This window comes from Pongo pygmaeus, chromosome 20, assembly GCF_028885625.2.
Source record: "Pongo pygmaeus isolate AG05252 chromosome 20, NHGRI_mPonPyg2-v2.0_pri, whole genome shotgun sequence".
Taxonomy (NCBI): Eukaryota; Metazoa; Chordata; class Mammalia; order Primates; family Hominidae; genus Pongo; species Pongo pygmaeus.
In genome coordinates, this window is record NC_072393.2 from 46,308,551 (window position 1) to 46,333,365 (window position 24,815).

A 24,815-nucleotide genomic window follows, 5' to 3' on the forward strand; every position below is an offset into this window, starting at 1 on the left:
GGTGGCTGTAGGGGTGGGTGCGGGGTGGGGAGCGGGGCACGGGGGTACCGTGGCTGCGGAGAACATCCAGATGTACCCCTTGATGTGGACTTAATTTCGGGGTCTAAACACACGCCCCTTGACGAGAACCTAGAGGGATGGGGAATATTTCGTTATGCTTCGTAACAAACTTCCCTAAAGGAGACTCCGGGTCCGCCCCGTCAAGTTCAGGAAAGGCGGACCCCTTTAAGGAGGCGGAAAAGTTAACCGCGATGGGCAGGTGCTCTGTCCAATCGCTAGTGACCCCTGGAGTCTCTGGCCCAATGAGCAGCCTATGGAGGCGGGGTCCGGGTGCACACCCGGAAGTGGGTGCGGGCCAGCCGGCTCGCCCGGGGGCCATGGCAGCAGCGGCTACTGCAGCCGAGGGGGTCCCGAGTCGGGGGCCTCCCGGGGAAGTCATTCATCTGAATGTGGGAGGCAAGAGGTGAGTGTGGGAGACTCCTGAGGTCCCATCCTCGGGGGCGGGAAGCGGGGTGGGAGTATCCGCCTCTCCTGGGGGAATCCCTGTCCATCAAGGGTTGCTCCGCCCCCCGTTGGAGGCGCGAGATTCTGGAAAAACGCCGGGGGAGGGGGGAGGGGAGGGAACCCTGGATCCTGCGGGAGGGGGCTGCATTCCTCACCCGCTCCTCTTCATCTCTTGCGTCCGTTTACCTTCGCCGCCCAGATTCAGTACCTCTCGCCAGACTCTCACCTGGATCCCAGACTCCTTCTTCTCCAGGTGATCGGGAGAGCGAGTTTGGGGCGAGGGTAAGAGGGATGGAGGGGGCGTGGGAGACCTAATATCCACTCCCCCGGCCCGTGACGCCTGCTCGGTGTCCCTTCCCTGCAGTCTTCTGAGCGGACGCATCTCGACGCTGAAAGATGAGACCGGAGCAGTGAGTCGGAAAAGAGCTGAAATGGGATGGGGGGAGGGGTTGGTAGGAAGAGGGGCAGGACCCCACTCAGTCCTGCCTTTTACCCCATCCATCCTCTGCCCCCCTTCCCCGCAGATCTTCATCGACAGGGACCCTACAGTCTTCGCCCCCATCCTCAACTTCCTGCGCACCAAAGAGTTGGACCCCAGGTTGGCATGGAAAAAGGGAAGGGAGTCCCTCACTGTCTTCACCCCCTGAGGAGTTCTTTCACCTCCTCTGAATGTCCACATGAGCTCTATTCTATTAGAATTCTCATTCAGAACCTTGATCACAGGCCGGGCGCGCCGGGGTTGCTTCCGCCTGTAATCCCAACACTTTGGGAGGCCGAAGTGGGAGGATCACTTGAGCCCAGGATTTGGAGACCAGCCTGGGCAAGATAGCAAGACCCCATCTCTAAAAACGCAAACAAGCAAAACTTCATGAGAATCTTGATCGTGTTAAAATTATATGTCCTTCGATTTCTCCCTACACACACACACACACTCACATTTCCTCCACCCATATCATCACTCCTTAGCATCTTGATTCCATCAAAACTTTCTACGCCTTGACATTCTCTGTGCAGTTTTGAAAATTACCCTCTCAGCATTCTCTGCTCACTCCCACACCTAGACCCTGACCTCTAGTCAATTCTACTACCCAGGGGTGTCCACGGTTCCAGCCTCCTCCACGAAGCCCAGTTCTATGGGCTCACTCCTCTGGGTAAGTGGGAGCCCCCAACTATCATCCTCATTGTATAGAAAACCAACTCTATGATGCTATCTGCCCCTCTTCCCCTTCTCTCCTGAAAGAGGGCTGGGGTAGAGGTGGGAGGACTGGTTATGGCCCTGGCTGGGTCTGTATTGGTAATGGGAGGAGTATTGGTACTCTGTGTAGAAAGAAATGGGGAGGGGGAAATGGGGTGCCCTCAGCATCTCCCTAAGTCCCAGCCTTTAAGTCCTCCTGTTGCAGTTCGTCGCCTGCAGCTTCGAGAGGAATTGGATCGATCTTCTTGCGGAAACGTCCTCTTCAATGGTTACCTGCCCCCACCAGGTAGGCACTCCCAATGGAATGGAGGGGCGCGGAGGTGAGCTAAAGACTACATTTCCCATAAGGCTGCAGTTCTTGGGTGCCTGTGCTGTGAGCCCTGAGATACAGTGGGAGGTGTAGTTCCTTATCAGATGCTTGGGCTGATGCTTGGAAAGGAAGTCGGAAACAGCATTTCCCATGAGGCAATGGGCCAGCTAGCTCTCGAGGCTCAGAAGGATGTCCAGGAGCCCCATGGGAGTTGTAGTCCAGGTTTGGTTTCTTTGTGGGGGGGCTTTGGAAGACCTGGGATTCTTTGCATGGAGGGGAGAAATATTAATAGGAAGTTATTGACAGTAATGCCCATGATAGCCAGCCCACTGGCCATGGAAGGTATGCCCCAGTGATTATTGGAGCTAGGCTTTTCTGATTGATAGAAGGAACAGAGTAGAGAAATTTCATCTACAGCTTTATTTCCCTAACTGCAGTCAGTACCTGCTACCTTCATGAAAGTTGCCAGATATAAAGACCTGTAGTAGTATTTTTCCAACTTAGTTTTATCCTGTTTTCCAAAAAACAATCATTTCATTTATTTATTTATTTATTTATTTAGTTTTATGAGACAGGGTCTGGCTTTGTCACCCAGGCTGGAGTGCAGTGGTGCGATCTTTGCTCACTGCAACCTCTGCCTCTCAGGTTCAAGCCATCCTCCCACCTCAGCTCTGCCACCGAATAGCCGAGACTACAGGCACTCGCCACCACGCCCAGCTAATTAAAAAAATAATAATCATTTTAAATGCAAGCTTTATATTATAAATACAAAGTAAACATGAAAATAAAACCCAAACACAGCAGTGTTATTAAACTCTGGCCTGTAGCAGTGGATCACACCTGTAATCCTAGCAGTTTGGAGGCCGAGACAGGTGGATTACTTGAGACCTGGAGTTTGAGACCAGCCCAGGTGACACAGCAAGACCTCATCTCTACTAAAAATTAAAAAAAAATTAGCCAGGTGTGGTAGTATGCACCTGTGGTCCCAGCTACTTAGGAGGCTGGGGTGGGAGGATCGCTTGAGCCCAGGAGGTCAAGGCTGCAGTGAGCTATGATCACGCATTACACCCCAGCCGGGGTGACAGAGCGAGATGCTGTCTCAAAACAAAACAAAATGAAAAACAACTCTGGCTAGATGCTATTGCTTGCCAAGGGTGCAGTCTTCCATTTATTAAAAGTGATAATTAGGGCCAGGCACAGTGGCTCATGCCTGTAATCCCAGCACTTTGGGAGGCTGAGGTGGGTGGATCACCTGAGGTCAGGAGTTCGAGACCAGCCTGGTCAACGTGGTGAAACCCTATCTCTGCCAAAAATATAAAAGATTAGCCATGTGTCGTGGCGGGTGCTTGTAATCCCAGCTACTTGGGAGGCTGAGTCAGGAGAATCACTTGAACCCGGGAGGCAGAGGTTGCAGTGAGCCAAGATTGCACCATTGCACTCCAGCCTGTGTGACAAGAGTGAAACTCCAACTCAAAAAAAAAAAAAAAAAAAACGGAAAGTTGGGTAATACTGCAGATTCACTAATATCACAGCAGCACTAAACTCAATCTTCCTCTGTGCTGGGCTCAAGGGAACTGAAAGGGAAGTAACTTGCTATGTGGTTCAGTGTCATTTCATGCTGTGTCACTGCACCACCTAAAATCTTCACCCAGAGACTGTGTCCCACACATGGGGAAATCAATCACTGTCCTATTTTAAGTGCTTGCTATGTGACAGCCACGACTACAATGACTGTTACTCTACCTCTTATTCTCACTCTAGTGTTCCCAGTGAAGCGGCGGAACCGGCACAGCCTCGTGGGGCCTCAGCAGCTAGGAGGACGGCCAGCCCCTGTCCGACGGAGCAACACGATGCCCCCCAACCTTGGCAATGCAGGGCTGCTGGGCCGAATGCTGGATGAGAAAACCCCTCCCTCACCCTCAGGTACGTTTCTATCTCGTGGAAGGTTGGGGCAGCTGTGGGGTCCCTGTGACCCTCTTCTGATCCCTCCTCTTCCCGTCAAGGACAACCTGAGGAGCCGGGGATGGTGCGCCTGGTGTGTGGACACCATAACTGGATCGCTGTGGCCTATACCCAGTTTCTAGTCTGTTACAGGTGCTTGGGGAGGGAGTGGCAGGAGGTCCCAGCCCTGTTGATGGGAAGGGCATGCGGTGAGGGTTGATGATGTCCCCTCGATCCTACAGGTTGAAGGAAGCCTCTGGCTGGCAGCTGGTGTTTTCCAGCCCCCGCCTGGACTGGCCCATCGAACGACTGGCGCTCACAGCCCGGGTGCATGGTGGGGCTTTGGGTGAACATGACAAGATGGTGGCTGCGGCCACCGGCAGCGAGATCCTGCTATGGGCTCTGCAGGCGGAAGGCGGTGGCTCCGAGATAGGTATGACCCCAAGCCTTTTCCAGAACCCTCTGTCCTTTAAATTCTACGGCTTGTTAAAATAACCCACCCCATAAAATCCTCAAACCCATAAGAATTCTCTGCTCTATTAGATCTCTTTGTGTCATTAGAATGCTCTAGCCCTTCAGAATTCTATATCCTGTTAGAATTCCCTGGCTTCCTAGAAAAATCCACCCACATACAATTCTCTCTCCATCAGAATTCCCTGCCCTGTTAGATCTCTTGGTTTTGTTAGAATGCGCTATTCTGTGTGGCCATGAGAAATCTCTGACTTGGCCCGGTGCAGTGGCTCATGCTTGTAATCCCAGCACTTTAGGAGGCTGAGGCGGGCAGATCACTTGAGGTCAGGAGCTCGAGACCCCCCTGGCCAACAGGGTGAAACCCCGTCTTTACTTAAAAAATACAAAAAAATTAGCTGGGTGTGGTGGCGCGTGCCTGTAATCCCAGCTACGCAGGAGGTTGAGGCAGGAGAATCACTGGAACCCGGGAGGCAGATGTTGCAGTGAGCTGAGATCGCTCCACTGCATTCCAGCCTGAGCGACAGAGTGAGACACCATCTCAAAAAAAAAAAAAAGAAATCTCTGACTTATGGCTGGGCACAGTAACTCATACCTGTAGTTCCAGCACTTTGGGAGGCCATGGCAGGAGGATTGCTTGAGGCCAGGAGTTCGAGGCTGCCGTGAGCTATGTAAGCCATGATTGTACCACTGCACTCCAGCCTGGACAACAGAGCAAGACCCTGTCTCAAAGCCACAACAGCAAATCTCAGACTTATTAATCTGTCCCCAAATAAATCTCAGCCCTCGTAAGAATCCCCTGCCACCACTGGAGGTTTTTTTGCCTTGTTGCAAAGCTCAGTGCTGTTAGAATTCCAGATCCCTTTAGAATCCCATACCCCATCAGAAATCTTCTGGCCCATTTTATCCTCTCTAATTCCTGCTGGAATCTTCACTTTTTTTTTTTTTAAATGGAGTCTCTCTCTGTTGCCCAGATTGGAGTACAGCGGTGTGATCTCGGCTCACTGCAACCTCTGCCTCCTGGGGTCAAGCAATTCTCCTTCCTCAACCTCCCAAGTAGCTGGGACTACAGGTGTGCGCTACCACACTCAGCTAATTTTTATATTTTTAGTAGAGATGGAGTTTCATCATGTTGGCCAGGCTGGTCTCGAACTCCTGGCCTCAAATGATCCGCCCACCTGAGCCTCTCAAAGTGTTGGGATTACAGGTGTGAGCCACCGTGCCCAGCCCCTGATGGAATCTTCTATCCTTCAAGGATTTTGTGGTCCCACTGAATCCTCTGGTCTTTGGAGTTCTTCCTCCCACCTCTCCTCCTCCATGAGGCAGGGTTCCAGCTGAGCCCTTTTTGCCCACTGTAGGGGTCTTCCATCTGGGGGTGCCTGTGGAGGCCTTGTTCTTCGTCGGGAACCAGCTCATTGCTACAAGCCACACGGGGCGCATCGGGGTGTGGAATGCCGTCACCAAGCACTGGCAGGTCAGAGTTCTGGCCAGCGTGGCTGCCCCCTTCCCAGTTTTCCAGACTGTACAGACCCAGGGAGGGGTTCACATCTGCCCCCACCCCCACCCCCTAAGCCTGGAGGAAGCCAGAGAACCAGCAGCTGGCCAGAGCCTGGGGATATCTGTGATAAAGGCCTAAGGAGCATCAGGGAAGCCTTCCTGGAGGAGGGGCTGCAGAGCCCACATAAAGCATGAATGGGTTTGAAAAGGAGGAGGGAGGATTTTCTTGGGACTGGGTGAGAGAACAGGTTAGGGGGGATGCTGTAGGAGACAAGAACTGGTTTGGCTCGGTGGCTCACACCTGTAATCCCAGCACTTTGGGAGGCTGAGGTGGGAGGATGGCTTTGGGAGAAAGACAGAGGCAGAGAAAGAGACAGAGAGGCAGAAAACCAGGCAAATAGAAATAGAAAATCAGAAAGAGGTGACAGAGAAGGGTAGACAGAGTCAAACCAGACTGAACCACTGTGGCAGATGGGGGAACTCAGAGAGAGAAAGGGAGATGAATTAGTCATGTCAGAAGTACAGAGTGGAGGCCGGGTGCAGTGACTCCCGCCCGTAATCCCAGCACTTGGGGAGGCCGAGGCGGGAGGATGGCTTGAGGCGGGAGGATGGCTTGAGCCCAGGAGTTTGACACCAGCCTGGGAAACATAATAAGACTCTGTCTCTACAAAAAATTTAAAAAATTGAAACTTTAAAAAGTACAGAGTCCAGGAGAGGCCAAGAGTCAGAGAGACAGATGCATCAAAGGGAGGAAGGGAGGGAACAAGACAGGGACAAAGGTAGGCCTGGGGTGGATGGGGCTGGGGAGCAGTGGGGGGGGTTCTGGAGGTGGAGGAGAGGGCCCATCCTCTGTGAGGGGTCGCCACGGAAGCAAAGGAGTGGAAGGGCTCCCGGCTGCAGCGTGTTCTGCCCCACCCCCAGGTCCAGGAGGTGCAGCCCATCACCAGTTATGACGCGGCAGGCTCCTTCCTCCTCCTGGGCTGCAACAACGGCTCCATCTACTATGTGGGTGAGCAGCAGCCTGTGTCCCAGGTGCCCGAGAGCCTCCCCTGGGAGAGGGGAAGGGAGAGAGAGAGGCTGGGGCACCTGGAACAAACCTGCTCCACCCTCCCTGCCCACCCCAGATGTGCAGAAGTTCCCCTTGCGCATGAAAGACAACGACCTCCTTGTCAGCGAGCTCTATCGGGACCCGGCGGAGGATGGGGTCACCGCCCTCAGTGTCTACCTCACCCCCAAGACCAGTAAGCTATGACCCGGCTTCCCCTGCTGCTGTCAACTGCCAGCCCCAGCCCCAGCCTGCAGCTGTCCCCCAACTTGTGCAGCATGACCCAGAAGGGTTTATCGAGGGGCAGCAGATTCAACTCTCATTTTTTTTTCTGAGACAGAGTCTCATTCTGTTGCCCAGGCTGGAGTGCAGTGGTGCAATCTTAGCTCACTGCAACCTCCACCTCCTGAGTTCAAGCGATTCTCCTGCCTCAGCCTCCCGAGTAGCTAGGATTACAGGCACCCACTGCCACGCCTGGCTAATTTTTGTAGTTTTAGTAGAGATCGGGTTTCACCATGTTGGCCAGGCTGGTCTTGAACTCCTGACCTGAGATGATCCTCCCGCCTCAGCCCCCCAAAGTGCCGGGATTACAGACATGAGCCACTGCGCCCGGCCGGATTCAACTCTCATCCAGTCATTCAACAAATATTTACTGAGTATCCCTGTATATAAACACTGTTCTAGGTGCTAGATGGTGGCCAGCCTCTCCACCAGGGACAGAATGGACCATTAGGAGTTAATCTTTGTGTTTCTTTCCCATCTTTGTGATTAAGGCATGATGTTCACATGTTCATAAAACAACACAGATGCAGGTTTTACAGCAGATGAAGCTGAGTTCTCTTACTTGAGACAGTTTTTTGTTTTGTTTTCTTGACATCAAATGCAGAATGGGTTAATTTTTGAGACGTAATTCTCATACCATAAAATTTCCCATTTGAACGTGCACAATTCAGCAGATTTTAGTATATTCACAAGGTTGTACAACTATCACCATGAACAAATTCCAGAGTATGTTCATCACCCCCGTAAGAAACCCCCTGATCTTTAGCAGTAACTCTACATTTCTCACTTCTGATACCCTCTAGAAATCACTAATATGCTTTCTCTTTTTGTTTGAGACAAGGTCTCGCTCTGCTGCCCAGGCTGGAGTGCAGTGGTGTGATCTCAGCTCACTGCAACCTCCACCTCTTGGGTTCAAGCGATTCTCATGCCTCAGCTTCCTGAGTAGGGGAGGATTACAGGTGTGCATCACCATGCCTGGCTAATTTTTCTACTTTTAGTAGAGTCTGGGTTACGCCATGTTGGCCAGGCTCAATATGCTCCCTATACCTATGGAATTGCCTGTTCTGGACAATTCGTGTAAATGGGATCATACATTATATGGCCTTTTGTGTCTGCATTTTTCACTTAGCATAATTTTTTTAATGGTTAGTGTTTTCTGGGTCTTAAGATATCCTTACCTATTCTAGGTTACAAAGATCTTCTCCTGAATTTCTTCTAGGAGATTTACAGTTTTAGTTTTTACATGGAAGTCTGTTCTATCAGAAATTAAATTTTATGTATGGTGTGAGGCAGGGATTATTCTTTTTTAAAAAAAAAAATAGAGACAGGGTCTTGCTCTGTTGCCCAGGCTAGAGTGCAGTGGCATGATATCATTTCTCTGCAACCTCCGCCACTCGGGCTCAAGCGATCCTTCCATCTCAACCTCCTGAACAGCGGAACCACAGGCATGCATCACCACACCTGTCTAATTTTTGTATTTTTTTGTAGAGACAGGGTTTTGCCATGTTGCCCAGGCTAGTCTTGAGCTCCTGGGCTCAAGTGATCCTCACACTTAGGCCTCCAAAGCGCTGGAAATACAGACTTGAGTCACTGTGCTTGGCCATAGCTGCTGCTGCTGCTTTTTTTTTTTTTTTTTTTTTTTTTAAAGCAGAAATAAGTTAATAATACACCTAACTTCATGGCAGATTATCACCTTTCTTCTTTGTAAGGCCCTTTTCTTATTTCTTTTTTTTTTCTTTCTTTTTTTTTGTCTTTTCCTGAGACAGAGTATCGCTCTGTCATTCAACCCAGGGTGGAGTGCAATGGTGCAATCTCAGCTCCCTACAACCTCTGCCTCCTGGGTTTAAGCAATTCTCCAGACTCAGCCTCCCAAGTAGCTGGGATTACGGGTGCCTGCCACCATGCCTGGCTAATTTTTGTGTTTTAGTAGAGGCAGGGTTTTGCCACATTGGCTAAGCAGGTCTTGCACTCCTGGGATTCTCCTGCCGTGGTCTCCCAAAGTGCTGGAATTACAGGCGTGGGCTGCTGCACCCGGCCTCTTATTTCACTTACTCATTTCCTCCTCATCTCCCTTCCCACCATGTGCCACTATTATGTCATTTTTGTTTGTTTTTTGAGACAGTCTCGCTTCGTCACCTAGGCTGGAGTGCAGTGGCGCAATCATAGCTCACTGCAGCCTCACCCCCTGGGCTCAAGTGATCCTCCTACTTCAGCCTCTTGGGTAGCTGGGATCATAGGTGCATGCCATTACACCCAACTAGTTTTTTAAAAATCTTTTGTAGAGATGAGGGTCTCACTATGTTGCCCAGGCTGGCCTCAAACGCCTGGCCTCAAGCAATCTTCCTGCCTCAGCCTCTGTTCTCTGTTTTCTTTCTCTTTCCTCTCTTATTTGCTGTTTCACTGTTACAATTTCTGTCTCTGGGCCTCTCCTCCTCTGACCTGTGCCTTTGTCTCCCTGTTCCTCCATTTCCCACATCTCATCACCATCTTTTTGTGTCCTTCCCTCTCTCCGTGCTTTCTGACTGTGTCTCTGTTCTGTGTCTCTTTCTTTCTTTCTTTTTTTTTTTTTTTTGAGACAGAGTCTCATTCTGCCATGCAGGCTGGAGTGCAGTGGCGTGGTCTTGGCTCACTGCAGCCTCTGCCTCCTGGGTTCAAGCAATTCTCATGCCCCAGCCTCCTGAGTAGCTGGGATTACAGGTGCGCACCACCACCCCCAGCTAATTTTTGTATTTTTAGTAGAGACGGGGTTTCAGCACATTGGCCAGGCTGGTCTTGAACTCCTGACCTCAGGTGATCCACCCACCTCAGCTTCCCAAAGTGATGGCATTACAGGCGTGAGCCACCATGCCCGGCCTCTCCTTGCTTTCTGACTGTGTCTCTGTTCTGTGCCTGTTTCTTTCTCCCTGCACTGGTTTCTGTCTCTGTGGCCAAGGCCCTCTCCTCATCCTTGGCTCCTCACCAGGTGACAGTGGGAACTGGATCGAGATCGCCTATGGCACCAGCTCAGGGGGCGTGCGGGTCATCGTGCAGCACCCGGAGACTGTGGGCTCGGGGCCTCAGCTCTTCCAGACCTTCACTGTGCACCGCAGCCCCGTCACCAAGATCATGCTGTCGGAGAAGCACCTCATCTCAGGTGAGCCTCTGTGGGGTGCTCCAGTGCTGGGAGAAACAGCTCTGGAGGGGTCTCTGGAGAGACGGGGGAGGGGTCGGAGTGGGATGGGGGGACCAGGGGGAGGGGTCGGGGTGGGATGGGGGGACCAGGGGGAGGGGTCGGGGTGGGATGGGGGTGCCCAGGGGGAGGGGTCTGGGTGGGATGGGGGGACCAGGGGGAGGGGGAGGGGTGGGATGGGGGGACCAGGGGGAGGGGGAGGGGTGGGATGGGGGGACCAGGGGGAGGGGGAGGGGTGGGATTGGGGGGGCCCAGGCAGAGGGGTGGTGATGGGATGGAGGAGACCTAGGGAGCTGTAGGAGCCTTGCTTCAGCTGGAAAAGGGGCCTCGGAGGATGTTCTGGATGAAGGGACTCTGAGCAGAGACCTAGAGGACAAGTAGGAAGGAGCAGAAGAAAGAAGGGAGGGGAAAGGGGCCCCAGGCTGAGGGAACTGTATGTGCAGAGGCTGAGAAGGGCCAAATAGGGTCACACGGGAAGGACACGTGGGCTCCTGGGCTGGAGCACAGAACAGGAGGTGAGGATGGGGTGCAGATGTGGGCGGGCCTTGTCAGGCTATGGAAGGGCTGAGGCTTTGTCCTGTGTGGGGAGTGTGGAGACAGGAGGATGAGAATTTCCACTGGGGAGGGACATTGTATAGGAAGAGAGCTCTGGCAGAGAGGATTGACCTGGGATGGGACTGTAATTGCAGAAGTGAGAGAATACCATAGGGGATCAGTCTGGGGAAGAGTGAATCTGTGTGTGTTCGGGAATCCATCAATTCAACAGGGATTTACGGGGCACCCACTGTGTGCCAGGCATAGGGGATACAGTGATGAACAAGACAGGCCAAGTCCCTGCCCTCGTGGAGCTGACATCCTAGCGGGGATGGCAGACAATAAATATATAAAAATGGACATCAATGGCCAGGTGTGGTGGCTCACACCTATAATCCCAGCACTTTGGGAGGCCAAGGCGGGTCGATTACTTGAGGTCAGGACTTCGAGACCAGCCTGGCCAACATGGTGAAACCCCACCTCTACCAAAAATATAAAAAATTAGCCAGGTGTGGTGGCGCATGCCTGTAATCCCAGCTACTGGGGAGGCTGAGGGAGGAGAATTGCTTGAACCTGGGAGGCGGAGATTGCAGAGAGCCAAGATCGTGCTGCTGCACTCCAGCCTAGGCAACAGAGCGAGACTCCATCTCAAAAATAAATAAATAAAAATGCAAATCAGGCTGGGCACTGTGGCTCATGCCTATAATCCCAGCACTTTGGGAGGCCAAGGTGGGAGGATTGCTTGAGGCCAGGAGTGTGAGACCAACCTGGACAACAAAGTGAGACCTTGTTTCTACAAAAAATTTTAAAAAATTAGCCAAGTATGGTGGCACACACCTGTGGTCCCAGCTTCTTGCGAGGCTGAGGTGGAGGGATCACTTGAGCCCAAGAGTCAGGGGCTGCAATCGGCTGTGATTGCACCCCTGCACTCCAGCCCAGGCAACAAAGCAAGACTCTATCTCATAAAATAAAATATTAATAAAATAATCTAAATCAACACCAGGCAATGATAAGGGCTATGAATAAACATGAAGCTGTGTGTGGCTAGAGAGTGTCAAGTCACTGGAGAGGGGTCGTTCAGGGAAGGCCTGAGGAAGGACCTTTGAGCAGAAATAACGGAATGAGCAGTGCAGATTGGTAGGGACAAGCATTCAGGCTGAGGGAACAGGCATTGCAAAGGCTCTGAGGTGAGAGGATGCCAGAGGAAGTGCAGGGAGCCACTTGTGCCTGGAACAGAGTAAATGAGGGGGAGAATGGGAGGAGATGAGGGTATGGAGGTGACAAGGGCAGGAGCCACAGAGGGCTCCGAGCAGGGGAGGGACATGACTAGACTCAGGTGTCCACAGGCTCCACCTGGCTGCCTGTGGGAGCACACTGCTGGGATAGGACAGGAGCAGGGACCTCTGGGAGGGGGGTGCTGATATGGTCCAGGCAGGTGACGAAATGGATCAGGACCAGTGTGGGGCAGAGGACAGGGCAAGGTGAGATCAGGCTCTGGAACAGTTTTGGAGGCAGAGGCAACAGGGTTTTTAACATTTGGAATTCTGGGGAGGAAAGGATTCTCTAAAAAGGAAGAACTCAGCAAGGGCTGACCCTCCTGAAACGGGGCTGTCCTGAGGCTCTGGAGGGGCAGGCAGCATTGATGCCTGCACGAGGCCTGACTTCCTGCTCTCCTTGCGCCTCTCAGTCTGTGCCGACAACAACCACGTGCGGACATGGTCTGTGACTCGCTTCCGCGGCATGATTTCCACCCAGCCCGGCTCCACCCCACTCGCTTCCTTCAAGATCCTGGCTTTGGAGTCGGCAGATGGGCATGGCGGCTGCAGTGCTGGCAATGACATTGGTGCCTACTGGCTCCTGGCCTTCCCAGCCCACTGACCCCCTTACCTGACCCCTGTTGACCTCCGCTGATTCCCACTTGCGGCCACCTGACCCAGGAGCCTGCAACGATTGGGGTGTCCTGATCCTTGAGGCACCTGAGCTCCACTGACTGCCGCAACCCCCCAGCCCTCTCTGGCTCTGCCCAACTCCAACAACCTGGGGATGGGACCGGGGTTTTGGGGTGGTGGGTTTCATCAGTGGGGAAGGAAGTCTGAGGCCGAGGGAATCCCAGCTGGCCCTGACCCCTGCCCCTGCCTGGCCCAGGCCCCTATGGCGAGCGGGACGACCAGCAAGTGTTCATCCAGAAGGTGGTGCCCAGCGCCAGCCAGCTCTTCGTGCGTCTCTCATCTACTGGGCAGCGGTGAGGACGGTCCTGTCCAACACGGAGGGAGGTCACGGGAGAGGGCAAGATGCTAGCCAGGTCACTGAGCCAGAAAGGGGTCCCAGCCAAGGAGCATTGAAGGAGCAAAGGCTGGGAGGGAGGACAGGCCTGGTGGGTTTGTCTTCTGGTATCAAAGGTGTGACAGGTGTCGGTGGGAGTGACCTGGCACAGTGCCGGCGCAGTGCAGGCAGGGCCAGGTTGAAGGCACAGGGGGAGGGGTCAAGGTGGGATGGGGGGCCCAGGGGGAGGGTTCGGGGTGGGATGGGGTCCCAGGGGGAGGATTCGGGGTGGGATGGGGTCCCAGGGGGAGGATTCGGGGTGGGATGGGGTCCCAGGGGGAGGGTTCGGGGTGGGATGGGGGGCCCAGGGGGAAGGCTCGGGGTGGGATGGGGGACCAGGGGGAGGATTCGGGGTGGGATGGGGGGACCAGGGGGAGGGGTCGGGGTGGGATGGGGGACCAGGGGGAGGGGTCGGGGTGGGATGGGGGGACCAGGGGGAGGGGTCGGGGTGGGATCGGGGGACCAGGGGGAGGGGTCGGGGTGGGATTGGGGGGGCCCAGGCAGAGGGGTGGTGATGGGATGGAGGAGACCCAGGGAGCTGTAGGAGCCTTGCTTCAGCTGGGAAAGGGGCCTCGGAGGATGTTCTGGATGAAGGGACTCTGAGCAGAGACCTAGAGGACAAGTAGGAAGGAGCAGAAGAAAGAAGGGAGGGGAAAGGGGCCCCAGGCTGAGGGAACTGTATGTGCAGAGGCTGAGAAGGGCCAAATAGGGTCACACGGGAAGGACACGTGGGCTTCTGGGCTGGAGCACAGAACAGGAGGTGAGGATGGGGTGCAGATGTGGGCGGGCCTTGTCAGGCTATGGAAAGGGCTGAGGCTTTGTCCTGGGCGGGGAGCCGTGGCCACTGCTCGGGGGATGAAAGGAGGCTTGATGAGAGGCCAGGAGCCTACGGAGGAGGCCAGGAGGATGATAGGAGGTGGGGGAGCAGCTGCGACGGGCCTCGGGCCTTCCCTGCAGTGGGAGCAGGGAAGAGCGGAAGCTCTGGGAGACTCCCTGGGGGTTTGGGGCTGGGGTGTCCAAGAGCTGCTGGACCCTTGGGACTGGAACTCAAGAGAAAAGCAGGCTAGGGATGGATAAAGATTGGGGTGGCCCTGGAGAGGCAGGAACTGCAGCCACAGTGGTGGGGACTGGGACTAGGAAGGGTGAGAAAGCGAGGGTGACCACCTCCCCCACTGCACCCCTCAGGGTGTGCTCCGTGCGCTCCGTGGACGGCTCACCCACGACGGCCTTCACAGTGCTGGAGTGTGAGGGCTCCCGGCGGCTCGGCTCTCGGCCCCGGCGCTACCTGCTCACCGGCCAGGCCAACGGCAGCTTGGCCATGTGGGACCTAACCACTGCCATGGACGGCCTCGGCCAGGCCCCTGGTACTCCCTGCCCCACCCCAATCCCGTCCCAAGCCCCACAGCCTCACCCAGAACCACTCTCCACAGCCAACTTCTTGATCTCTCTCCCAGGCCCTTGCCCTCTGACCCCTTTTCCTTTGACCCCCTCTCTGCTCCCCATCCCTTCCTGCCCTTGTTTTTCAACCCCTGTCTCAGCCTCTGGCCCCCATGCATTAATCTCTGCTTCTCTCCTGTCCTGACCCTTGGTGCTTGCACTGCAATGCAACCCAGGCCCTTGCCCTATGACCCCTGTCTTGCCCCCTGACCATGCTTCTGTACCCCCCAGCAGGTGGCCTGACGGAGCAAGAGCTGATGGAACAGCTGGAACACTGTGAGCTGGCCCCACCGGCTCCCTCAGCTCCCTCTCGGGGCTGTCTCCCCAGCCCCTCACCCCGTATCTCCCTCACCAGGTAGCCACAACTCCACTTCCCCTTCTGTGCAATGGGGGGAGAGGGGACAGCGTGGTGGCCCCGGGGACAGAGTGGCCCAGCTGCCCCGTGATGACGTGCACTTACTGTCCTTACTTCCTCAGCCTCCACTCAGCCTCCAGCAACAGCTCCTTGTCTGGCCACCGTGGGAGCCCAAGCCCCCCGCAGGCTGAGGCCCGGCGCCGTGGTGGGGGCAGCTTCGTGGAACGCTGCCAGGAACTGGTGCGGAGTGGGCCGGACCTCCGACGGCCACCCACACCAGCCCCTTGGCCCTCCACCGGTCTCGGCCCTCCCCTCACACCTCCCAAGGTGAAGCTCAATGAAACTTCCTTTTGAACAACACAGCTGCCATGATGATGCCTTGGGATGCCCTGGTCCTGGGGGACTCAGGTGCCTCCCTGATTCCTGTGGGAACCCCGGGTTCAGGGCCAGGGCCTCCTTGGAATAAATGGTTATTGTTACTAGGTCCCCACCTTCCCTCTTTTCTTGAAGCCAAAGTCACCCTCCCCAATAAAGTCCTCACTGCCAACATCTTGCTTATTCTTAGCAGGTTTGGGACTCCCCAGGAAAGGGGTGGGGAAGATGTGGGACCCAACCTGATATACGCAAAATCAGGAACACCTACCTCTCTTGTTTAAGCAAAGGGAGGCCAGGCACGGTGGCTCACACCTATAATCCCGGCACTTTGGGAGGCCAGTTTGCTTGTGCTCAGGAGTTTCAGACTAGCCTAGGCAACATAACAAAACCCCATCTCTACAAAAAATACAAAAATTAAGCAGGCATGGTGGTGCATGCCTGTGGTCCCAGCTTCTTGGGAGGCTGAGGTGGGAGGATCACTTGAGCCTAGGAGGCCAAGGCTACAGTGAGCCATGATCATACCACTGCACTCCAGCCTGTCTCAAAAACAAAACAAAACAAAAAAGGTGTTGCAGGGAAGGAATGTGTTGGCTTTTACTCTGCCTTCAGGCATGGCTGGATCCAGGGGTTCAAACACTAATCCAGAATAACTTTTTTCTTTTTCTTTTCTTTTTTTTTTTTAAAGTCTCACTCTGTCATCCAGGCTAGAGTGCAGTGGTATGATCTCAGCTCACTGCAACCTCCACCTCCTGGGTTCAAGCAATCGCAATCCTCCTGCACCAGCCTCCCGAGTAGCTGGGATTACAGGTGCGCACCACCATGCCTAGCTAATTTTTTTATTTTTAGTAGAGACAGGGTTTCACCATGTTGGCCAGGCTGGTCTCGAACTCCTGACCTCAGGTGATCTGCCCACCTCAGCCTCCCAAAGTGCTGGGATTACAGGCGAGAGCCACTGTGTCCGGCCCAGAATATCTTTTTATCTCGTAACTTGACTTACCTCTGGAATGCATCTTCAATCAGGTTTTCTCTCTGTGGCAAGGTGACTCTAAGCAGCTCCTTAGCAACTCTTTTTTCCCTAGCAACAGCAAAAATCACAAGACTGATTCTCATTGGCTTGAATTAAGTCAGGTGGCCATTCCTGAACCAATTACTGTGGCCAGTGTGATGAAGGCCTTCCATTATTGCAGCCTGGATCATGTGTCCTGTTGTATTTTTAGTAGAGGCAGGGTTTCACCATGTTGGCCAGGCTGGTCTCAAACTCCTGACCTCAGATGATCCACCTAACTCGGCCTCCCAGAGTGCTGGGATTACAGGCATGAGCCACCTTTCCTGGCTGGCCTTGGGATTTTTTTTTCCCCAAATAATGCCCGTTCCTATGGCACTTCCTTGAGGAGGTTTTCTGCATCTTTTTTCCTTGTGCCAATAAAAAAGGGACAGAAAGTGGGGACAGACTAGGAGGAGAGAATACTAGAACATGCTAATTCTAGAATTCCATAGTTTCTGGAATGCCAGAGTTTCTGAAACATAGTAGAGAGGGGTCTTGAATGTTAGGACATCTCGGACACAAAGATATTCTGGAGTGCTCATGGATTAACAATATTAGAGTTCTCCCCTGCTTATCAGAGAATCCAGAATGCAGAAGTTTCTGACAAAAAGGACCTGGAAAATCACTGATTCTAGAATAGGGGAGTGTCAAGGGGAGTTCATACCCATGAATCTCCACCGATAGGAATATCTTGCATGCCAGGATGTCTGGAATGCTGAGAATTATAGGATACAGAAAGGAATCTGGATTACTAGGAAATCTAGAGAATGGGAGAGATCCTGGACTATCTGCCCTTCCAGAGCACTGGAAGGTTTGTTTGCATTCCAAGAAATCCATAATGGCAGGAGGTTCCGGATTATCAGAGAATCTAGAACACAAATGGGAGACGTAAAAGGTGAGTGCCTCTGAAACCGGGGTGTTCTGAAATAGCTGTGCATCTCAAACCCTAGTTTTGTTTTTATTTGTTTGTTTGTTTTTGAGACAGGGTCTTGCTCTGTTGCCCAGGCTAGAGTGCAGTGGTGCAATCATGGCTCACTGCAGCCTCAGCCTTCTGGGCTCAAGCGATCCTCCTGCCTCAGCCTCCTGAGTATTTGGGACTACAGGTGTGTGCCACCACAACCAGCTACTTTTTAAGTTTTTTTGTAGAGACACTATGTTGCCCAGGCTGGTCTCAAACTCCTGGGCTCAAGCCATTCTCCCACCTTAGCCTCCCAAAGTGCTGGGATTATAGGTGTGAGCTACCATGCCCAGCCTCAGACTCTAGAACATTTTTTACATGCCAGGATATTCAGAATATTGGGGGATATTGGCATGTTAGGAAATCTAGTATGTAGGGGGAGGGCCTGGAAGGTCAGGAAATCTAGAATATGGTGGTGTTTTGTAATGCTCACAGATCTAGAATATTAGGGTCATTTTTTTTTCCAGGCCAGAGAATCCAGAACGCTCGTGTTGCTGGAATGCTGGTCATTCTATTTTTATTTCATTTTTAAATTTTTATTATTTTCTTTATTTCTTTTTTTTTGAGACAGGGTCTTTCTCTGTCTCCCAGGTTGAAGTGCAGTGGTGTGATCTCAGCTCACTGCAACCTCTGCCTCCCTGGTTCAAGTGATCCTCCCACCTTAGCCTCTTGAGTAGCCGGGATTACAGGCGTGTGCCACCATGCCTGGATAATTTTTGTATTCTTAGTAGAGACAGGGTTTCACTGTGTTGGCCAGGCTGGCCTGAAACTCCTGACCTCAAGTGATCTGCCCTCCCGCCTCGGCCTCCCAAAGTGCTGGGATTACAGACGTGAGCCGGCCTCATTCTGGGGGAGGGGGTGGGAGAGAGAGAGAGAGAGACAGAGAGAGGAGAATTTGGGATGTCAGCAAATCTAGAACACTGAAGAGCTGCGTTTTTTAAATGCTAGAGATAGTATTATCCTAGTATAGTATTAACTCTGTGTGTTTTTGTGCGTGAGCTGGCATGGGGGGAGGGGTGGAAGATTCTGGAACGTGGGGGGACTAGAACTCTGAGGGGTTCTGAAGGGTTGAGATGAGTTAGGATCCAAGAGGTGATATAGACACGACCCTGGGAGGTAGTGACACTGATGGGAGGGATGGGGAGCTGGGGACTCCAAATTCTAGGGGGAGGGGAGGCTAACGCCGGAAGTTGCAGTGGTGAGCCAGAGGCTGTTGCCTAGCAACAAGCATTGAAGATGCACTGGATCCCGGACAGAAGGGAGAAATTTCAGCAGCGCCCCTAGCAAATGCTCCAGCCACAGGGTAGGAGGTGGTGAGGGGGGAAGCGGGTAGGGATATGCCGTCCTGCAGGGACATGTGAGCAGGGGTCTTGGTTATACAAAAACAGGGTCATGGAGTACAGTCATGGGGCAGAGCCGGGCTCTGGGACAGCCCACGGATGGCTGTGAATGGAGTGTGAGTGCCGTCGTCACCTGCCCCAGGGACTGTGTGTCCCTGGACGGTGCTGGACCCAGATTTCTGGGTGTCAGTGTGGGATGGAGGCATGGATTGCTGTAGGTGGCAGTAACGGTGTGTAGCCGTGTGAGTCAGCCTGTGTGTCTCACTGTGAAGGGGGGTGAAGGGCTTCCCCGTCAGTCCTGCACACCCTCCTGGATTGGAAGAAGGAGCAGGAGTGGGGGGGTGGGGAGTGCAACTGGATCAGTTGCCATTCTTGGTCTGGGGTGGGCTCTGTGGTCACGGCGTGTGGCCTAGTACCCTGTGTGGGTGGAGCCTGGGATCCACGAGGTGGGGGCGGGGCTAACGCTACAGAACGGGGAACCTTAAGAATCCAACTGCTGTGGGATATGGGGCCTGGAACCCCAAAGCGAAGCAAACATGAAAGGGGTGGGCTTGGGATCCTACATGTGGTCACGTCCCAGTTTTCTGTGGGAAAGGGTGTGGCCTGAAACTCAGTGGAAAAAGAGGTGATTAGGGGCAGAGTGAAGCTCTGAGGGTGGTGCCTTAGGGAGAGAAGGGGCTTGTATTTCAGAGAATATAGGGTGGAGCCTTGAATTTATAATGATCTTCTCAAAGAATTGATCCCCTCTCAAGGCCCTAGGCTTCAGGGGTTCCAGGCTCATCATCTGCAAAAGCTTGCTCCCCAAAGCTCTGTCCCTCAGTGAACCCAGTCAGGCTCTGCCCCTGACCCACAGGATCTGCTCCCAGGGGGCTCCTGGCTCTGCCCCCTCCTGCACCTCACTTATTGCCATCCCCAGAGGGTATCAGACCCGCTTCCTTGCCTGAGTCTTTGAATGCTCCCAAGAGCTTTCAGTCTCAAGCTGGGCTTGAGACCCTGAGTTTGAAGGCTTGAAACCCCGGTGTGGACGGGGTTTAAGGGCCCCTGTGGCTTGCAGCTCCTAGTGGTGGATACTCTTAGGCAAGGAGGGGATCGGTACTCTCTTTTATATAGGTTTATGTATTTATTTATTATTGAGATAGGGTCTCACTCTATCGTCCAGGTTGGAGTGCAGTGCAGTGCAGTGGTGCCATCTCAACTCACTGCAGCCTCCACTTTCCAGGCTCAAGTGATTCTCCTACCTCATCCTCCCGAGTAGCTGGGACTACTGGTGCATGCCACCAAACCCGGCTAATTTTTGGATTTTTAGTAGAGATGGGGTCCTATGTTGTACTATGTTGCCCAGGCTCGCCTCAAACTCCTGGACTCAAGCGATCCACCTCGGCCTTCCAAAGTGCTGGGATTACAGGCCCGCGCCAGGGCACCTAGCCGGAACTGGGAACTCTCTAAGGAGAAAGTCTGCAATTCTGGGTGGTGGGAGGCTGCTCTTGGGAGCATTCAAAGACTCAGGCAAGGAAGGGGGTCTGATACCCTCTGGGGGCGGAGATAAGTGGGGTGCAGGAGGGGGCAGAGCCAGGAGCCCTCTGGGAGCAGAGTTTGTGGTTCAGGGGCAGAGTCTGGCTGGGTTCACTGAGGGACAGAGTTTCGGGGAGCAAGCTTTTGCAGATGGTGAGCCTGGAACCCCTGAAGCCTAGGGTCTTGAGAAGAGATCAATTCTTTGAGAAGATCCAATGTGAACTTGGGACCCTCAGAGGGGCAGGACCTGGGGGCTGGTGCAGGATTGGTGCTCCATTTGCAGAATCCTCAGTCTCTCTCGTGGAAAGGGGTACCCGTGGGGGGCTTCCAGCTTCCACGCCAGCAAGGGAGCTAAATTCTGACCGAATTCTCCCAGAACTGGGAGCAGAGGGCTGAGGACTGCCAGATGGAGTCCAGCTTAGGGGACCCTGCCCCCAACCTCCCTCCCGTATCCCTCCCATTTGTAAGCACCCCTACGCCTGGGACCTCTGCTCTATGGGAAGGTTCACGGAGCCAGTACCCGAGTCCTAATTTCCCCCCACCGCTTGGGGAACTCGAGGTCCCCCGCGCCCCCAGTCCGGCACCTGTCCCTGCTGCGTCCTGATTGGCCGCGCGGCGAGCGCTGGCGGCGCCGGGCTGTGATTGGCGGGAAGTTCGCAGTCCGTGGCTGGACTGTGGAGAAAGTGAGTCGGCCTCGGGCGGGGCCGGGGCGGGGGGCGGGGGCAGGGGCGGGGCCGCGGCTAGCCGGACCCGCTGGACAGACCGCCCGCCCGGAGCGGGACTCGGCGCCCGACACGATGCGGAGGCCTGGCACCAGCGGCCGCCGCCCCCTCCTGCTGGTGCTGCTGCTGCTGCCGCTCCTCGCAGCCGCCACCTCCGCCGCCAGCCCCAGCCCCAGCCCCAGCCAGGTCGTCGAGGTCCCGGGGGTCCCCAGCCGCCCAGCCAGGTAAGCCCCGCTGCGCCCCCTGCTTCCTTGTGCCCCTTCCACCCAATAAGTCTGGTGGTCCAGGAGGACACGGCTTTCGGATTCAGGGGAAAATCGAACCCACTGCTTCGATGCGGAGATGCAGAGGGCCCTTGGATTTATTAGGCGCCCTCAGTTTGTAGGGGTTAGATTCGGGGAGTACTGAGATTTTTAGGGGAAAGAGTCCCCTTAATTGTGGAGGAGAAGGCTAAGTCTCCAGAGAATCCTGGGGTTAGTTCGGGGAAAGGTCTCTAGTTTATTGGGGCGGGGGGTGGGGGGCTGAGCTCTCCTAGAATGATAGAGACGTGTGGGGTCTTCGAGCTAGGATGGAGCTCCCCAAGTTTCTTGGGCGCGTAAGGAGGAAAGGTGTTGGGGGATTCTGGAGGGACTTTATGAGGCCGCTGAGTTGTCCTGGTTTTCTAGGATTTGGGGGCTCTGTGTTCATGAAAAGCGACCTTTGGGTTTTTCGAATTGGTCAGGAAGACGTAGACTCTTGGGTTGATGGCGGAGGGGCTTGTGGGGAGTTGGGTGGGGTGGGGGAGTCCTCAGGCTTCAGAACGGTTGGGGATGCTCAAGTTTCCTAGAATTAGAGGACTCTGGGATTGAATGAGGCTCCAGTGATTTCACCGCGAGAGATCCAGGATTCCCTACAGATCTGGGGGCTATAGGCGCCCTTCCTGTCTGCGGGTGACGGGACTGAAGGAAGCCGTCTGCCCAGCACCCCCACCCACTCTCCCTGCCTGGCGGCCCGGCGCTCCGTTACAAAGGCCCCGGGCTCCTCTCCCGCCTGGGTCTCTGCGAATGCGTTTAGTAACCCGAGCCGCGGCGGGGGCGGGGCCGGGAAGGGGTTAACCTGGAGAAAAGGCGGGAGGGATGACGACAAGATCGGGGATCCCCGAGGCTCCCCACCAGATGGCCTCATCCTCCACTCGGCCCCACCAACCTGAGAGGGGCCCACGCGCTGGACAGCCCCCTCTACACCCCCCCACTGCTCTCCTCTCGGGGTCTGGGCGCGCGCCCTCGTCTCTAGCCCCCCCTTAGCCTGGGGATAATGGACTTGTCTGGGGGGCCCCTTCATTGCGACGCACTTGAACCGGAGCTGGAAGCTCCGCCACTGAGACCTTCTGGGCTGGGAGATGTCTCCAAGAACGGCACCTTTCTCCTGGTCAGGCGGGAAACTGAGGCCCAAAGACCAAGAAACACTGGCTTCTGGACACACATCGTGGAAGGGCAAGAACGGGCTAGAACTCAGGCTCTGGGATTCTCAGTCCTGGACTGTGACTCCCGTATCCCCCTCCACCTCAGCACCCTGCTGGACCCACAGTCAGAGGGAAGAGCCTTCCCTCCCCAGCTGCCGAGGCCTGTGAAAATGGCGCCACCTGTCGGCCAGGCTCAGGATGGCGTCTGAGTCCCGGACCGGGATGTGCGGGAGGGCGGGGTTCTAGATTCCCAGACAGTCCGGGCTTAGAAATGCTCTTAGAAATCGAGTCTTTTGTTTTTGTTTTTGTTTTTTAATCACTTTTAAAAGGCTTTAAAATAACATATTTTTTTCAATAAAATCTTACCGCCAAAACCTCTTCATAAGACAAAAGTACGGTTTCTGTGCCCTTCAGCCCAAAGTCTAAGCCAATTTGCCTCCCATTGTACAGATGGAGAAACTGAGGCGTGGGGAAAAGAACCTCGTTAGTCATATACCTGTTTCAAGCCTCCTCAGGATTCGTCTTGGTTTCCCCTCCCCTGATTGCCCTCCTTTGCAGAGTTCTGGGGTGCTAGGGGCCTGAGTGACTTCCACTCCACTATTTATAGCGTTGCTGTTTGTCGCTGCTGCCCGGTCCAGACGTCTAGGAGGAGCCGCTGCATCCGAGGTTGGTTCTGGAAGATGGAGTATGAGTAGGGGGCAAAAGGGAGTAGGAGGAGAGGGGCAGGGAGCTCCCCATCCCGCCCCTCATCCCAGTGGGAGAGCTGGATGCATTTGGTAGAGAAGTACTTGGTCCCCTCCTTCCCCGCTTAGTCCCTGGCTGTCTCCGAAGCCTCCTGCAGGGTCCGAAGCTGCCAGCCCAAAAAGTGTGCAGGCCCCCAGCGGTGCCTGAACCTACTGCCTGCAGTGCCCAGTCCCAGCCCCAGCGTGAGGAAGAGACAGGTGTCCCTCAACTGGCAGCCACTGACGTGAGTGGGCAGTCCCTCCCCTACCAAATCCTCCCTCAGGAACTCCCAGCTTTGCCCCCGTTTCCGCTCCTCCTCCCTCCCCCCTCCCTCTCTCTCCCCACTCCCTCCCCGGCTCTTTCTTTTGCTATCAGCCTGTCTGTCCGTTTCTATTTCATCCCTTCCCTATCTATCTCAGGCTCTTCACATCTCTGCATTATTTCTGTCTCTTTCTGTTTCTTTCTAGTTACCTGTCTCTTTTCCTCTCTCTCTTTCTCCCTGTGTCTCACTACCTGCCTCTATGTCTAAGTCTCTCTGCCCCTTCTCTCTTTTTCTCCCCCAACCCCCATCATCTCTCTTTCTCTCAGGGTCTTTGTTTCTCTCCCACTAGAGGCCTGGTCCCCATAAATGGGTGTCGTGCGGGGAGGGTTGGGCAGAGCCGCTACTGAAAGACATTTTCCTGGCATGGAGGCCCTTTGGTGGGGAGGTCAGTTTAACCCGGTGACAGCAGCTTTTCCGTCCTCTCCCACCCAGGCTCCAGGAGGCCAGAGCTCTACTGAAGCAGCGGCGGCTCCGGGGGCCAGGGGGCCGGGGACTACTGAGAAGGAGGCCCCCACAGCGTGCCCCCGCTGGCAAGGCCCCGGGTAAGCACATCCTCCTTTCCTCCGCCTGGGGCGAGGGGGGTTCCGGGCCAGATAAAGCCGTCTGGTTCCCACGGTCCAGCCGCCGCCTACCCGCCCCCCGTTGTAGCTCAGCCCCCACCCCCAGGACGAGGCCCCCTCTAGGGACCCCAGCGTCCGGCCGTGCGAGGTGAGCCCAGGACAGAACCAGACACAGGCCAGAGGCACTGACCCGCGGGGGTGGGGCCGGGAAGCCAGGCGTCCGGGCTCCCCGCGGCCGAAGAGGGAGGGCGCTGGCCCATTAGAAAGCTCCGCCGAACCAGCCCAGACAACAAAAGCGATTGTGCGGGTTGGCGCCTGCCTGGGCACCAAATGCTCAAGATTGCGGGGCGGCTGGGGGCCAAAGGCCTCCTCCTGTTTCCCGAATCCTCTCCCTGCCCTCCTCCCACTCCAGCTCTTGACCCCTAGTCTAGAACACCCCTCATCTCAAACACCCTCAAAACCCTCCTCTTGCTGTAGCCTTCAGCCCAGATGTGACCCCTCCCCCTAAAGTCTTCCAGATGTGAGCCTTGGGCCAGATGTTAGTACCCCCGCCCACAGCCTCCCTTTATCCATTGTGACTTCTCCCGCCAGGTGTGGGGTTCTGGCCAGATGTGGCTACATCTTCACATGTATCCACCCACCTCCAGCCTCCTGCCCAGGATCTAGACGCCCAATTCCTTTATGTGCCCAGGTGCAGCGACCCTTCTCCCATCCCTCAGATGTCCCACCTGGCTGTCCAGATGTGCCATGGTAGCCCC

General features: G+C 54.8%; 2 protein-coding genes across 27 annotated transcripts in view; both read left to right on the forward strand.

The window, feature by feature from the left end:
* The first annotated feature begins 310 nt into the window (after positions 1 to 310).
* Positions 311 to 15,606, forward strand: SHKBP1 (SH3KBP1 binding protein 1). Of its 5 annotated transcripts, none has more exons than XM_054462874.2 (18): positions 311 to 463; positions 704 to 757; positions 869 to 914; positions 1,029 to 1,102; positions 1,597 to 1,655; positions 1,905 to 1,985; positions 3,771 to 3,932; positions 4,013 to 4,103; positions 4,193 to 4,383; positions 5,777 to 5,892; positions 6,837 to 6,924; positions 7,040 to 7,156; positions 10,205 to 10,375; positions 12,633 to 12,788; positions 13,091 to 13,187; positions 14,453 to 14,631; positions 14,936 to 15,059; positions 15,182 to 15,606. In XM_054462874.2, exons 1-18 carry the CDS (start codon positions 378 to 380, stop codon positions 15,411 to 15,413), a joined length of 2,124 nt encoding a protein of 707 aa, XP_054318849.1. In that variant the 5' UTR covers positions 311 to 377; the 3' UTR covers positions 15,414 to 15,606. The 5 variants fall into 5 exon arrangements, with proteins under 5 accessions (XP_054318849.1, XP_054318850.1, XP_063514247.1 ...); XM_054462875.2 differs by having other exon boundaries at positions 14,939 to 15,059; XM_063658178.1 differs by having other exon boundaries at positions 347 to 463; positions 704 to 786.
* A 5,402-nt stretch (positions 15,607 to 21,008) lies between these two features.
* Positions 21,009 to 24,815, forward strand: part of LTBP4 (latent transforming growth factor beta binding protein 4) — a 32,600-nt gene continuing 28,793 nt past the window's right edge. For 14 of the 22 annotated variants that reach the window (XM_063658222.1, XM_063658223.1, XM_063658235.1 and 11 more), the window contains exons 1-4: positions 22,290 to 22,483; positions 23,060 to 23,118; positions 23,284 to 23,419; positions 23,930 to 24,039. In XM_063658222.1, coding sequence (XP_063514292.1) covers positions 22,305 to 22,483; positions 23,060 to 23,118; positions 23,284 to 23,419; positions 23,930 to 24,039 — 484 coding nt within the window. In that variant the 5' untranslated portion in view covers positions 22,290 to 22,304. Of the gene's footprint in view, positions 21,236 to 22,289; positions 22,484 to 23,010; positions 23,119 to 23,283; positions 23,420 to 23,929; positions 24,040 to 24,815 lie in introns of those variants that run through there. The other 8 variants (XM_054464506.2, XM_054464508.2, XM_063658227.1 and 5 more) reach the window with 4 other exon arrangements.